Genomic DNA, 17,448 nt, shown 5'->3' on the forward strand with positions numbered 1-17,448 from the left:
TCGGGGCTGCCAATACATTCAGTAATTCAAACATAGTTCATAGTTAATGATTACATTTCAATAATATTTATTAGAAGTAGTAGTAGCAGTAAACAAAGTTGTTGTTTATGGCTTCCTCAATTAATTTTCCAGAAACGTAACAACTGTAAATAAATAAATAAATCCCCATACTTTCCTAGCATACGTGCAACACAAAGATGTTTTTTTGCTTCTGAAGTATGATAGTCTTTTCGTTAAGGCATCTTCAAAAATCTTCAAAAAAACTGTATTTTGTGCTTGCTACCATGGCTGTTATTTCACCACACAAAGAGTGGAAATGACTGACTTTTATTATAGGTCCCTGTAATAAATAGATAGATTACAAGATTAAACAGTTATAATGTCAACACATTTAATGAATCATATGCATCAGTGCCTTAACTTTTGCGCTCCACATCACACTGGCTGAACTGCTGAACTGTGCTGAAGAGCGGCAAACTGTCAGCTGGGTAAGGTCCAGAAATGTGTTAAAGTACCTTTTATTTAAAGGTAATTTTAAAGGGATTAAAATACGTTTGATTTTTATATGTGTCATTTAAAGGGACAGTTCGCCCAAAAATGATTAATTAATTACCCAACGCAAACTAAGATATTTTTGATGGAATCTGAGAGCTCTCTGACCCTCCATAGACACGATCAAGTCACAGAAAGCGTAAGCGGCGATATCGGTAAAACAGTCCGTGTGACATCAAGGTTTCGACCTTAGTTTTACAAAGCTACGAGAATACTTCTTGTGCGCATGGAAAACAACAATAACATAATTTATTCAGTAAGGTCTTACGGGTTTGAAAGGTGAATAATTAATGACATAATTTTCATTGCTGGGTAACTATCCCTTTAACACCACGAAACTGTAGCATTACATCGGTCAACCGGCTCTCCAGATGCCAACATCAGCACCAGCTACTGAAAAGCTCATAACAGGCAACTTCTAATCGTAAGCGCTGTTACGTTGATCAGCAACAAGATCACGAGAGACGAGGTTAGATTATCACCAAAGCCATAACCACGTATCGCCCCATGCTCCTTCCACCAGAAGAGGATAAAAGACTCCCTCCGAAAGGCAGATCTGAGCCACGGCCAAGTCTGTGAGACGGTTTAGCAACACTGTCATAGCGTTCGCAGTGCCGCAGAGCGCTGCTAGGAAGAGGATCTGGATGGGGAACATGTCACACACACACCAATAAAGCAGATTAAACTGTGTGTGTCTATAAATACCCATCAATATATCTGTGCAAGCCCTGTGCTCTAATTGTTCAGAGTCAAATATCTGATCATAGATTTGCTCTGTTCTTACAAGCTCTTCAATTTCATCTCATCTCATGCATCAAAATCCCGCTCATTTTTCTCTTGCTTAATTACATCAACCTCAGACAGGACAGGCGGGAACAGGCAGGATGCCAAGGAAATACTTTCTAAAAAGCTGCGTGCCTTTTCATGCCACAGACCTTTCTCAAGTTAAAAATAGTCGAAACGCCGGTTTGTGTTTACATTTGTAGGAGAACGCTGCGTTTCAAGCCATCTGTTCTGTAAAACAGACGCTTTCACACCGAACATATTCAGTCAGGTAGAATACCGGGCAGAGGAAGTGTTTCGCGCACACACCGTTGTTCTCGCTCCCTCTCTTGGGCTCTGAATCCCTGAGTAGATGTCTTCCACTATTTCTGAGAGGTGATAATAGGCAGAGCATCATTTTTTGCTCTTTTCCAATTGACTCTCATTTCTGATGCAATGTACCGGTAAAAACGCGAGCTCACAAATGTCAGTCTAATGAACACACAAGCTAATTTTAGGACTCAGAGCAGGGAGTAGGAGGTTAGTGCTTTTCAGCCCAACTGACAGCTGGAAAGCCGTGAAACAATAAAGAGCAATAAGACAAACTGACTTTGAGATCTGAATCATGTACACGCACAAAAACACAAACACCGATAATGCATATATCATCAGCATATATATATATAATTATATATATATATATATATATATATATATATATATATATATATAATCAGTCAATATTACAATGTACAGTAAAAAATTATATTTACATTTCACTTTAACAGTTATAATAATGTATTCGTTTTTAAAAGAAAAAAATATATGTATCACTGTTTCCACAAAAATATTATAAGAAATAAGAAATTTTACATTTTGCTTAATCACCAAATCAGCATGCTACAATAAACAATATTACTTTTTTTAATAAATACTTGCTGAATCAAGCCTGATTTAGCTTAACTGACCCTAACTGTTTGAATGTTTATATTTACATTCTAAAAAAAAAAAAAAAAAAAATCAGTTAATGTTATAATGTAGCGTAGGAAAACTGTATTGAGGATAAACTATTAGATATGGGCTTAATGTAAAAATAGAAGGAAATGGCATGAACAACTAAATATCCAAAAAGACGAAAAAATGGAATAATACATTATGCATTTACATTTACAAGAAACGTCTCACCTATATAAGCCAAACGACACTTTTGTGGCACCGCCACGCTGCCTCCAACATGGTAGAACCTTCGAGCCAAAAGAGACGCCACGTTGGCCATGGCCGAGCGCTCTGATGCTAGGAAAAATGGTCCCATGCCATAAGAACACAAGGGTGACCTCTCGAAACCGAGTGGCATCCCTGAAGAACTCTCTCTTGCCGCAATCTCTCTTTGAGTGTCCGCGTCTAACGCCCACTTCTTTACCCAGAACCCCTCACTCCACCCTCTCTTTGGTCGTCTATCTTCTATCCCGCCAGCTATTCACACGGAGCCTTTGAACCTTTGTGACAGTAGAAAGCAGTACCGAGGAGGGATTTACACAGAATAGCTAATGTATTGTTGTGGGGGGGAAATGTGCGTGATGGTGGGGCTTTGAACAGATGTGTTTTTGTCCTAGAGGGTCAAAGTGAGCAGCATAAGTAATGGAGATGGAAGAGAAAGCAGATAATATTAATGGTATGACATAACACGAGTACGACTGAGTGTGATCCCACAATATCTGATGAGGCTTTTTGTATTCTAAAGGACACGCGGAGCACAGGCCGCATAAAAAAACATTACAACAATGTATAAAGAAGCCGACGCTGTGGTCAAGAAAGACGTCACTTTAAAAGACAGACTTAAAGTGAGCTCTTTGAAAACCAAAGAGGGGGTTTAACTTCTAAGATCTCTCTGAGGTCCGATGCTGTGAACTGTGAAGCGAAGGGGAAGTCACTAATTTATTGAAAACGCCTCCACTTCTCATGATATCAGCTGAACATCCACTATAAATCATTTAGTCTCATATTTTGCAATATGAATGACGTCTTCGCATCTTCAAGTTCTCGGTGTCCTCGTTTTCTCTCACTCTTCTGTGCTGCACATGCTAGAGTGAAGATGAATTCATCCAAATATGAAATTGTATTAGTCCGTGGCACTGGTTTTTGACCTGTGTGTCCTGACCGCTGGTCAGATGCAGGAAGACGTCCATCTCAGACGCAGGCAGAAGGCCCGTAATGTGGCATTTAAACTCTCTTGACTCCAAAGACTCTTTTGAGGTTAGAAAAAGGGGAAAGATTAAATGGGCAATATTGTTGCAGGAGAATCCGCTCTGCTCTTCATGATACGACAACTGCATGTTAACAGACTGCTGGGTATCTTTGCATATGAATGTACACAAAAATATATATATATATTTTTGAGAATAGAAACCTCATACAAAATGGGGCTGCATGATCGTGATAATCATTAGGATTTTGCTCGAGAATGATAATTGTGATAATTATTCTTAACAGTTTTCATTGGTAAAATGTCTTTTTAGAATTCATCAGAATTATTGCTTTTTCACATAATTAAGAGTTTATATGACCTCAGTTTGGTTCTTGATTTATTGTATGCATGTTATAAATGAATGCACTCTCTAATAAATTATTTAACAAAAAAAAAAACAACATGAAACTAAAACATCTAATATGTACTAATTCTAAATAATGTTAATGTTTATCTATTATGACAACAAAAACAAAGTGAATTTATTTAGCCATTATAATTAAAATTATAACTCATGTTTTATTTATTACAGTTTGTTGAAAATGTGTGGCGATTCTTTATATTAATCATGTATTTATAATGTTTTCTTTTGTTTGTTTTTTCAGTGCATGGAACATTAACTAAAACACAAGACAGAAAATAGAATATGTATCCATTTAAGAGAAAAGCTCTCATTTAAACCCTTTACATCTGGCAACCCTAAGCATGACAGCTGGTCAAATGAAACTTTTCAGAACAAATAGCAGCAGACCAGTATCACAGATGATGAAGCTTGCTTATTCGAGCTAATTGTGATTGTGATTAATACACAACTAATTGTGCACAGGACACTTTTAAGCTAATTTTAATTGTATGACTTTGCCGTTAAAAGTATAGTTCACTCAAAAATGTACTTTCTATTATAATTTCTCACCCTTGTGTCGTTTCAAACCTGCAAGACTTTATTTCATATGTGGAAGACACAAGGTGAACTTGTGAGTAATATGACGGTCACAATAACGGGGAAGTTTAAAAGCTTCAAAACACTCTTGGAAAAGGCTATGAGAACACTCTTGGTATGTTTTGAAACATGGATTTTGAGATTAGGACCAGCACTTGACCAGTTTAAACCAGCTCAAACCAGCATTCTTCAAAAATTGTTTTTTTAAGAAGCTTAAGTAAACGATGACAGAACTTTTTTTGGCTGAACTATCCATTTAACAGCAGTGTGCTCTATGCAAGTCTGAACTGCCAAATATCACATACAAGACAGATAAATTTTCTATCTGCTTCTATTAATAATTTGAAAACCTTCTGTCGGGGTATGCAGAAAAGCTGGAGGTATATCTTGTGGGAATCGAGAGAAAATATGGGAAGTAATTAAATAACAATAACGGAACCCTGGTGGACACCATTCTGGTACCTCAGAACCTTACTAAGAGAACACCAGATCCCCAACATCTACGCACCAAATGGTGGATCCAAAATGAGGAAATAACCACTTATCGCATCTTCTCTGCCTTAATTAGAAACAATGATGGCATTATTGCCTTCACTCAAACTGCACCCCCACGCTTTCAACAGGAACCCCCACTGAGCCCCCACAATCCATCAGTGCAAAAATAACTGTGCGGGATCTTAATATATGCATGACTGCTGCTCTGACAGCGTTCCCTCCTTGCGTTCCTAGTATTGACATCAAAGAAGCACTGTTAGGCAGGCTGGCGTTTGGGGAGATGCTCGGTAACGTATTGGGCCAATTGGGGAAGCCCCTCCCCTTTGCCATTTCCCTTTACCCAGCACAAGGATGGCGCAGAGCTGATACGGATATCTCGCAGAACAGAAACAAGTACCCCTGTGAACCGTCTAATCTTCTCCACTTCAGAAAGAATGGCCATGGAGACGCACTGAATGGAAATTTGCCTCCAGCTTGGCTTCAATGGTGCTTCTTGTTCAACTGAAGCCTATTGGCAGAGTGGGTGATCGTAAAGACCTATAGCTACATTCGGCATTAAAATCAAAAGTCATGTCCATTCTCTTGATCGATAGGGACACTCCACATCCCCAAAACAACCTCTTACATTTACCTCATTACACCGAGTTAATGGATAATTAAGCTTGTGTCTTATAGTTTAAATTCAATTGACATACACTGAGACAAAACATCTACAGACAGAACAGCCATTGGAAAGGAAAGGAAAAGGAAAGGAAAGGAAAGGAAAGGAAAGGAAAGGAAAGGAAAGGAAAGGAAAAGGAAAGGAAAGGAAAGGAAAGGGAAGGAAAGGAAAGGAAAGGAAAGGAAAGGAAAGGAAAGGAAAGGAAAGGAGAGGAAGTGTGTGCGCGGGTGAGGTCTGAAAAATAAAGGGAATACTGCAGTGAATCATCATTATCTGAGAGGGAAAGCACTTTTTTTCTATTTTTCCCCTGAAAGACCTATTTTCTCTTTGAGGGGGAGTACCAAACAGTCACTGCAGTCAAAAACAAACATAAATTTACAAATAGGAGCAACCTGTTGACATGATATATAAAGGAGGACAGCAAGGTCATTCATTGTGCTGCAAGGACCAAACAGATTTTACTGTTGCTGTTCGGGTATTTACACATTAATAATGACACAGTCAGTCTTGATATTTTACACAGATGCTAGGGATGTCCAGCTGTCATTATGAAGTAGATCTTCCAACAACTTGGATCATATGTGCCTTAAAAACCAATCACATAACTCCTTGACATAATTCAATTTCGGTCCGAGTTGTGCGACACTCAATCGCTTTAAAACAGATATGATAGGAATGAATGGGAAGTGCCGTAAACTGAATTCCTTCTGTTACAAAAAGTCAGTGACTTATAAAATGGCTTTTTTTTGGTATAAACTCTAAAAACAGTTCAACGCAACAATATTGTGTAGCTTAACACATATTGAATATTAGCTAATATGCTGATTCATAAGCTGTTTCTCTAAAAAGCTGTTTATTAAACGTAGTGAAGATCTATTGATATCCATTCCAAATAAACAGCCTCTGGTCTCCTGTTCTTTAACGTAGCCTACTTGGACTGTGCATTAAACACTGGGAACATACAAGTATCAGATCGGGACAATATTCAATGACTGGCACTGGATCGAAAAAACCTAATTGGGGCATCCCTTTTTAATCTGTTTGGCCAATATAAATTTACTGCTATTCACGCTTTTTTAACATGTATCTACTGATAAATGGCGCTATTATAAAGAATAGCACCCAAAAATATCTAACGACAATTTAAATCCTTTATCACAGTCTCTGCAAGTATGACAAAAATAGCATAGGTCTAAAAACCGCAGAAAGCACCAAAGGAATGACCCTAGGAAACCCCGGATACCATCACGGGCTCACACAGTCATAAACACCTTTATAGTTCATTACATTTAGCATTATGTTTCCCTGTAGTCAGAGGCAGAGGTGATATTTTCACCCAGAGCACCACTAAAGCACAGACACGTGTTTGATCTCGTTTCATAATCAAATCACTAAATAAAACGCAACCACACGTGACCATGTTGCTAAAATAAATGCGCTGTATGCAACACAAATTTGCTTGGTTTTGAATTCAGAACTGTTGGTGTCGAAACAATGGAGCGACGCGTCTTAAATGTAAATATGCATAAATGTTATTAGCTTTTGTTACTATCAACTGTGCAAAGCACCCTCGTATTTATGTATGCATTTAGGAGGCACTTTTATCTAAATTTGCAATGGAGGTATAGAACTGATCAATCAATGCATTTCCTGGGAATCGAACACATGACCTTATTTTCGTGAGCGCGAGCGTCCAGCACAGCTTCTTCACCTCTAGAATCCCATTCTACCTGCAGGATCACGACACGGACGACACCAAAAACAATGATAGACCCTATCCTAACGAAGCTGGAGTAAAACCCCATCTATGTCCTAGCTCCAAAAATATGGAAAAATGAACAGTGATGGTTTTATCATAATTGGTATCACATATCAGATCCTCAGAACATTAAGTTTGTCAGCTTGAGAATGAAATAGATGGCAAACATTCAATTAGCCACAGCCTGTGGATCGGTGTTTTGGAGCTCCATCTCTCACCCCCTCCCACAGAGTACAACAGCATTCCGATGTAGAACCCTGGACAGCTCCTCTCTCAGAGAGCACGGCGCTTAAAGTCATGCGTGTGCAAACTACATCACTTCTATTAAAATACCTCGTACGAGACTTCATCCGGTGTCTAATTGGTTAGTCTGAATTAAGTGCCTAATCACGAGACAAAATACCGACCAGAGAATAAACAACAACAAAAGACAGTTATGTGACTGATATTACAGCAGCGTGCTGTATGACTCACCCTTCTCAAAAGTGACATTTTTCAAAACTTCCAGCTCTGCCATTATAGTTGATAACGGGTAAACACCGCATCAAGAGCGAATCCCTTTTCGGTACGACGATCAGAAAACAAAATGCGCGCTTCGGAATGCAGGTGTCATTGCACTCTACCGTTAAAACATCAGACTATCTGTAATAGGACACCCTACCTCGGGATTTTATACGCGGTTACATTTTTAATAAATATTTGCTGGCTATAAATCTGAAGGAATCCGTTTGATTCATGTAATCGACGCGCGCGAGAAGGAGCTCTCCAGTCTCCGCTCAGTAAGGCGCGCGCGCTCCTCTTCGCCTCATTCTCGGTGACTCTGATCTCTGCGCGAGGCATATCCGCGCTTCTTTTCTGCACATATTCGCGAGGGTGGGAGGATGTTGGGGGTGGGGGTGGTCTGGGTGTTATGAAAGCGATTAAGGGGTCAGCGGAACATGCGGTCGAACTCTTGGTTTCCTCGGCGAGTCTGTCGTTTAAATCAAACAAAGAGCAAATGGCTTGAGTTGTAGTTCACCTGAGGCGCGTGTCGGTTTGTTTGGCGGTTACTAAACCCCCTCAAAATCCTGTAACATCCTCATACCTTTCGAAGCCTGTATGGCTTTTGATATTTTCACAGTGAAAAAGAGCGGTGTCTTATACTAAAGCAGATGAAATACAGTACTACATAAAAAAAATAAATAAACAAAAACATGAGGGTGAATGTATGACAGACTTTTCTTTTCCGGGTGAACTTTGACCGGTGTTTGTTGTTCCAGCAAAACCTAATTGAGAGCAGCAGCTATTGTTTGTTGTTAGGGGGAATTCAGGTAAACGGGTCACTTTTTGACATTGATTTATTAAACATGTTCCAATTGATCTGAAATCACCCTATTTCACAGGAATAAACCGATTAACACACCATCTGATTTAGTTTAAACTCACGTTTCTGCGATGATAAATGAACTCTCTCATCACATTATTACAGATGAATGCGCATTGACGCTGGTTCAGAGCTATTAGAGTAATGTGGAAGGTTTCGAAAGATTAATATGTCATAATGAATTCCTCATTGATCTGTAAATGTTGGGCTGCTGGCAGTGAGAGGAAATAAAATGTGAGAAATGTGTAAACAGATTTTCGGCAACAGACTACATTATTCCCCACATAATGGCCTGCGCAACACATTTAACACAAATTGTAAAATAATTCAATAAATTGATTCTCAATGCTTCAATGCAAAGTTCACCCAAAAAATATCCTGCCGTTATTTAGTCCCTCGGGATGTTCCAAACCATGTATGACCTTTTCTCCGCATTCATATGTGTGCATTTGGCAGACGCATTTATCCAAAGTGACTTACACTGCTTTCACGCCGTACATTTACATTTTATCAGTTCGTGCTTCCCCTGGGAACCCCTGACCCCACACTTCTGCTGTGTGAGATAAAAGAAATGACCTTATTCTTATGCGGGTGCTCATACTGCTCATTTCCATAAAACGTAAAGATGCAGTATCTTTTAAGCCTCAAAACTGAAAAATATGACTCATTTGCTACATTCCAAGTCATTTTAATATATTTAAAATGTAATTTATTTCTATTTGCAAGCATCCGCAATCACTGAATGGAAACGAGCGGCGTGAACATTATTTAAAATCTCTCCTTTTGTGTTCCACAGAAAAAAGTCAAATAAGTTTGGAACGTTCCACAGAAGAAAGTCAAAGACGTTTTGAACATTATGAATAAAAAAAAAAAATTATAAATGCAAATACAAAGCATGCATAATTGATTACAGAAAGTTTTTGGTTGAACTACTTTTTTTCACAGTTATTAAATTTGCCGTAATATCTGACAGATGTTAAAATCACACATCTATCCGGACTAAAATGGCTGTTGAGTACGTTCAGTGTGATGGACCAAGTTAAATATGCTCGCTCAGTGTTTCAATTGGCGAGCACTTCGCTGTGAAGTCTCCGTCACACTCATCCATCACACGAGCATCAGTGACAGACGGAAATAAATCCTCATAAAATATAAGCAAGCCTGGATCTTGTCGTCGATTCCTTTGAGGGTTTCATATTCAGAGCGTAAATAAGCCCAAGTTGTTCCAGATTGTGTGTGTGTGTGTGTGTTAGTGCCCTTAAAGTGCTAAATGTCAAATGGGACATTGTTGCTGACAAAAAAAAAAAAATGAACCAATCAAACTCCCAAGAGTAGATGCCGGTAGGTGTAGAGTGAAGCTGTCTGGAATGAAGCCGATCCGATCAATGTTGTCTGAGGATTCTGTCAGGTCAGTATAATGTTAGGCTGTGTGTACTGTGTGCTAAGAAAATGTGTCTGAGGTGCTATCGAGTTGGGCTGGCCAGGCATTACTGGGATAATCCAAGCACTAATCAATCCAAGATGCGATTCATATCCTATAAAAAGGTTCCAGTTGGTCTCATGGCATAAACGTACGTACCTGGTGGCATTTTTAGCGAGACATTAAGTACATATCCCTGCAGTTTCTGAAAGTACTGACACCTTTATTCCTTTTCACACAATTTTTTGTTCTGATTAATAAAGAATTACGTGAAGAATATCATGTGACTTAGAGACAATATTAATATGCTGGGAGATATTAATATATTTTAGCATTTTTGCATTTGTTAACACTATCGGGTAGCGACAGTCCACTGGCAGTATGGTCATATATAACGTGATAAAAAGACAGCAATACGTACCTGTATCGATTTAATTCAAATGTGCCAGGCTTCACATATTGAACTCGTGTTTTAGCATGAACATTTCATTTTGAAACGTGCAATGTCTTTATGATGCCAGGTTGCGTGTTTTCTAGCTTGATTTCCACTTCATTCCGGCGCTAGCCGCCTGAGACAAACGAGCCAGCAAATGACAATAATAGAAACTGGAAACCGGTGCGATATAAAAAGCGCACCTGCGGAATCGAAGCAAACACAGGTTTCATAAGCTGAAATCACTGGCTTTTGTCATTCCCCGGGCAGGCTGCTCCATCTCTGGCTGCGGGAGGAGTGAAAACGTTTAAAGAATGAATGAGGGCAGATTACTGCAGCGGTGCGGCCCAGCATGCCACGCTGGAAGAGCCGGACGCAGACGGACGGGCGGGCTGCAGCCCACGGGGTTGATGGACATCATGCATCAACTGCCCAGTCGCTACACAACAATCACTCCTCTCTCAGAGGAGCATACCACCACACAACTGCATCTCGCTCATGTCAATAGATGCCACTGGATTGTGGGTACGCTAGGTGCACTTGAGCATTAATGACGATTAAAAGCATTAATGCAGGGTAAATCCTGATTGTACTTATAGAGATTATAGCTAATGCAATTCGAATTCGTGTAAAATCAATCTCCATCAGCGAATTTATGGGCACGCTTTATATTATGGTTACCCCCATTTCTTATTAGCTCGCGTATTACAAGAATATTAGCTATTTATTGGTGCAAATTAAGCACATATTAATGCTTTATTCTACATCCCTAATCATACCCAATACCTTCATTTAAAAACTATTATTAAGCAGCAAATTAAGAATTTATTGAGGGAAAAATAATAGAAGTTAATAGTGATTGGAATGATCATTTATAAAGAATCTTGCAGCGCTGAAAACTGGAACAATGACAGAGAAATCATAAATTTACATCATATAAATTAATATCACATATATATATGTGTGTGTGTGTGTATTATAAATGTATTTATTTGAGATATACATATACTGTATATACATACATACACACACACACACACATATATATATATATATATATATATATATATATATATATATATATATATATATATATATATATATATATATATACTGTATTTCTCAAATAAATGCAGCCTTGAGAACCTGAGAATAAGAGATTTCAGTAACACTTTACAATACAGGTGCACACATTAAATATTGCTTAAATAATGCACAGATAATCGTGAGTTAATGCATTACTCATGATGAACTAAACCATTTATTAATGATTACTACATCAGCGAAACATTCTATATTCATAGATGAAGCAATCAAATAAAATGTTATTAGTTAAATGTGTCAAAGTATTAATTCGCTAATAACGCAGTGAAGTAAATCATATGTTATATACCACATTGGGCTGAGGCCATGCATTTCAACTTCCAGTCGTCTGCTTTAATGAATCATTAGCTAATGATCTGCAAAAGTATCATTCTGTTTTGACTGTACTTGTTGAGGCGCAGAACTATTAGCTAGTAGTTAAGTAATATGTCATTGTGGTTATTGATTTTGAATTAGTTAGTTAGTCATGTAAAGTCACAGAATAATACATCATTAGCTAATTTTTAATTAAAGCAGACCACGGAAGTCGGAACGCAAACTTCAACCCTTTGTGGTAATTAACACATGAATTTAAACTATTAGTTAATATAATACGTTATTAGGAATTAATACGTCATGACACAGTTAACTAAGAACAATTTATTGATTACTTAATCTATGAATCATGCAGAATGTTCATTTGTTGATGATGCAGTATTTATAGCAGTAGTTTAACTCATAATTATCTGTGCATTTGTTAAACATGAATGAATGCATATTAGTGTCAACGTATTATAAAGTGTTACCGAGATTTATTTAGCAAAAACTCTTTACAACCACAAAGTTTTGAACAGTAGTGTATATTTATCTATGCAAGTTAAAATGTATTATTTTTAATTTTTTCTTTTTAATTCCTTAGTATTTAAGATTTTTGAGCTCTATGTATAAAATATTAAATGTTCTGGTAATATAACAGCGTGTCATTTGTTAACACTAGTTATTGTATTAACTGAACATGAAAAAATGATGCACAATGCATCTTTGTTAACGAAAATAGTTGTTCATTCTTTATTCACGTTACTTCACAGTGCGTTAACTTATGTTAACGAATACACCTTGTAGTTTTAATAATGCTGAAATTAACATGAACTAATAAGATTAATAAAGGCTATTCATAAATGAACCTCATTGTAAGAGATTACCAAATGATTAAATGAATATTTCTCAAAATAGAAATGTACAGAAGATTTCAAGGTCTGTAAATCATGACATAATGGAAATAAATAAATGAAAGGGAATGTGGTCGAACGCCTGATGAACATATGCTGATCTGCGTTCTGCCATTACGGAGGCTATGACCTTTAGCATTTAATAATGAGAATTTATTGCCTTGCTCTTAACACATCTGCCGACGCCCCTCCTCTGCTCCCGTCTCTCCGAATTGCGTGTGAGCACGGCTGGACAAACCTCTCATTTCTCAAACCATCTGCAGCTATTTGTTGTAGATACTGCTGTGATATTTCTGTCAGGCTGTTGGTTTTGTGCACAGCGATGCGGCCTTGGGGACTCAGTCCCATTTAAACAAACACCATCAAGTCAAGAAGGACTGATTTCCTATCCTTTCGATTCCCAAACAATCCCGCTCGAGCGCTTTCTTCTCACCATGACGTGAGACACAGCACCACCTTGTGTACACCAGTCCCAAATGCATTTGATGGTCGAGCAATCAAAAAAGCGCTCTTCGTAGAGGTTTGGAGAAGCGCAAAATTGCCAGTTCTCGTACAGCGCTGCATAACAAGAGCACTTTGCGGTATATCCATCATACTAACGCGAACCTACCGTGGAAGATGCTGTTGTCAGCCAGAAAATGGCGGCAATACTGCGGGTTTCCATGCTTGTCCATCTTCCTGTAGCTCATGATGGGATCCAGGAAGGATGGAGAGCGGAATATCTGTAATGGGGACAATAAAAAAAAAAGATGTTTGATTTATGTTGTTGAATGTACAGTATATCTTCTCAAACAGCATCCAGCGATGAATTGAAGACGTATATAAATGGTAAAGGTTTTGACCCAAGTGCTGTGACAGCTAAAGGTTGATGAGTCTCACTTCTCGTCAGGAACAAAGCGCTCTGATTGGAAATGACAGGTGCAGACCTACAGTTACAGCATTGATTGTACTGATGGGATTACAAAAGAGATTGTGGAGAAAGAGAGGAGAAGGGACAAATAAGCAGGAAATGAAAAGGAGTGTGTGTGTGTGTGTGTGTGTGTGTGTGTTGGGTAGAAAGGGACCGAGAGTTGAGAGGGTTTATCGCACGTCCATGTCCATTATGAATGCAGAATACATAGACGTGGAACGATACGACCAGTTCTTCCCAAAGGTGTAAATTAAGATGTGCACAATCACCTCTCTAATCTTCGCTAAATTTATACAGTTAATTGATGAAATGCAGGATTTTTAATTACTTGAAAAACAGTGAGGACGCTCTCACCTGGAAAATATCATTATTTTGTCCACAAGTGGTCTTCATTAAACCAGATACGTTTTAAGAGAATAAAAATAAAATAAATCAATAAATATATAAATAATACAGTGAGAAACGGTTATGCTCAGGTCTATCACTATACAATTAAATAGAAATTCTGTAGCTTTCATGGAAAATAAAATAAAATAAAAACATTGCTTTGGATTTAATAAGATACAATTTAGCCAGAGCTGTGGTACTGGAGTTTGCCTCTGGAGATATATATATATATATTAAAGAATATATGTTATTTGCATTAATTAATATTATACTGTTTTATAGTTATAATACACAATGTGTGAAAAATAATGTTAATATGACAGTAAATGTAAAAAATAGTCAAACTTTAGAAGTGTAATTGTATCATATTGTATTATTAAATACTCCACAGTCCACAGTATAAACCATAAATACAAATGTGTTTGTGTGTATACATTATTTTACATTAAATATATACATTACACGTTACACACAAACATACACACACACACTGCATTACAAAGTCTTCGTCAAAAGTCTTTGTTTAATGCATCCTTGCTGAATAAAGGCATTACAAAAATAATTCATTTATTGAATTTCTTTAAAAATGACCCCAAACTTTTAAAACACTGATAATAAAAATCATTTATTTCTAGAGCAGCAATTGCATATTAAATTAATTTCTGAGGGAAGCAAAATAGACTTATATATATATATATATATATATAATATATATATATATATATATATATATATATATATATATATTACCGTTCTAAAACAGTTCCAGAGCGTGTGGAGCTGGATCGTAACAGAAAGCCCCATTCGGATCTAACTTCAGCCCCCCACAAAGTCTATGCGTTTGACCCTTTGGCCTCAGTCTGCACTAATTTCCTGAAACAAGCTGAAATCAGACACTAAGTAGCAGCCGACGGGGTCTCGCTTTTCCGGAACTTTCTCCTCAGGATGTTTCCATAAATCACCAGCAGACAAACACGCAACAGGTGCTGCCGGACAACAAAAAAAAGTTAACGGAACAGTAGCAGAGATGATAAATGGTTACTTTAAAACGATACTGTACAGAGAGTTCGGGAAGAGACTCCGTGGGAGGTATTTGGAAGAAGTGGCTGAAGGTCAAAATCAGGAACAATGTCATATTTCGAGCATCCCTGCCGTGTATGTGAACCACGCGGCCGAGCTTCTGGACAAGCTGACGTAAAGGCAGATCTCTAAAACGGTTTCAAACCATCGCTCCGTTCAGCAGGTTTCTCCTGGTTTCTCTCATCTCGTGATTTGTCGCTTACTGTCAAAACAGCTGGAATATAAATGCGAGGGTAATCAAAAGCTGTCACATGTGCTTGAGAAATGTATTCCTGTGACTATGAGGCGCATTAGCTGTGGGATAAGAGGCTAGCAGCCCCTTTCAGCGGGCATTATCCACACAGAGGGAGAAAATTGAGAATGATTATAGTGTCAGAGTGTGGTAATGCGAGCACTTGGCTTTTCAATAAACCATGCTGTTTGTACTGTCATAAGAAAGTCCCATCTGCCCCTGAGGAACACAATCTGGTTTGGTGGCGTCCCATTATTAGGAAGTGGAAAATATAACCTTCCTGGATTATGTAAGGCCCGCGTCTCTAGCTTCTGTTGCATCGAGGACGGACTGGGTTCAGAAACGAAGCTTGATGGACAGTGGTCGTATTTCTGTGTAGAAAATCAATACAGATCACTGGAGGTTTTAGGGGCGTTCATTTAAATAGTTGGATGTTTGGCAAGTTGCTGTATTTTTACCATTTCTGTTAACTATATCTGTGGGTAGAACTCATTGGTAGTCGCATAGTCGCCATGTATTTGCATAAACTTCATCTGCAAAACTTTTGGCGGGTTGCCATCGGTCTCTGTCACTGATTTCGCTTCCAATTGCAAGCCCTCATCAAAATCGAATGACTTCCAGTTGCTTTTTCAGTGTAAACACGCAGCGTAAACGCCTCTTTAGTCATCAGTTGTGCGTTTGTCTTGTCAAGTAGGAAATTAGGCTCAATTAATGATGTTTATCTCTTCCAAATTTCATTTGAAAACACTTGGCTGCACATTACGCCCGCCTAACACACTACATGACTTTTAAAGTCATCAGATTGTTTTCTTTCGCGCAGCGCCTGTCATCGCTCATCACATTTCCCTCCGCGGGACCCGGATCGCAGACAGGTCTAGATATCTAGATACTGCCTCTCGTATCTTAGCATCTATGCTTCTTTATCATTCAGGCACGGTTGTTGTCATTGTGGGTTGTGTACACTCCCAGTAATAATGGTAAGAAAAAGCTGTCACTGGTGTGGTACCATGTCTAAAAGGTCCGTTAGTATTTAAAGTCTATATTTCTGAGAGTGTATGTGTGAGTGGTATTAGTGATGAAAAAGCATGAAAAGAGGGAAACAGATCTCATATCTGGGGTGATGTATCAACTTTCAGTAAACTTTCAGATACAGATGATACCAAGAAGGTAACAGGCATCTTATTTGTGACCCTGGACCACAAAACCGGTAATAAGGGTGAATATATATGATTTGTTAGGATATTACAATATTTGGCTGAGATACAACTATTTATAAATCTGGAAGCTGATGAAAAAGTGAAACATCACCTTTAAAGTCCTTAGCAATGCATATTACAAATCAAATTAGGTTTTGGTATATTTATGAGTGGAAATTTACTATACTATTTATTTTTGCCCGTATTATATACGAGTGCATGTCCAGGGTCATATTTGATTTAATCTCTAAAGGTCATGACTAATTTCAGTGAAGGATTTCCATTTATTTGGCGGTGGGTTGATATATGCAATATCATTCCAGATCTGACAAATGTACTAAACTAAGAAGACAGCGGTAATTTATCTTTCAACAGATCATCTATCAGCTGATACAGCAAGCCCTTAGTACTGACTTCATTTAGTGTTCATACGACCCTGAACCTTCGACCATGCGTTAGCTCCATTGGTGACGCTCACAATAACTGTATGTAAATATTTACTGAAGTCATTTATTTATATTTTTTAAGACAATTTCTGCTTAAAAAAAAAAGAAATTAACATTTAAAGATAGTTATTTTTAAAAAGTGTATTAAATGTATTAAGCCATTATTATATGAAATAAAATGGAAATTAAAAATATATAGTCACACTTTATTTAATTGTCAAATTCTTATTTTTACAAACCATTGTGACTTTTGCT

At 37.8% G+C, this 17,448-nt stretch overlaps 1 protein-coding gene across 1 annotated transcript in view; it reads right to left on the bottom strand.

Annotated features, from left to right (window-relative positions):
• The window catches only part of LOC122362612 (1-phosphatidylinositol 4,5-bisphosphate phosphodiesterase eta-1-like), a 62,797-nt gene that overhangs the window by 42,352 nt on the left and 2,997 nt on the right, over positions 1-17,448 (bottom strand). Inside the window, 1 exon segment of the mRNA XM_043264147.1 lies at positions 13,553-13,664. Coding sequence (XP_043120082.1) covers positions 13,553-13,631 — 79 coding nt within the window. The 5' untranslated portion in view covers positions 13,632-13,664.

This window comes from Puntigrus tetrazona, chromosome 18 (assembly GCF_018831695.1).
Source record: "Puntigrus tetrazona isolate hp1 chromosome 18, ASM1883169v1, whole genome shotgun sequence".
NCBI classification, from domain to species: Eukaryota; Metazoa; Chordata; class Actinopteri; order Cypriniformes; family Cyprinidae; genus Puntigrus; species Puntigrus tetrazona.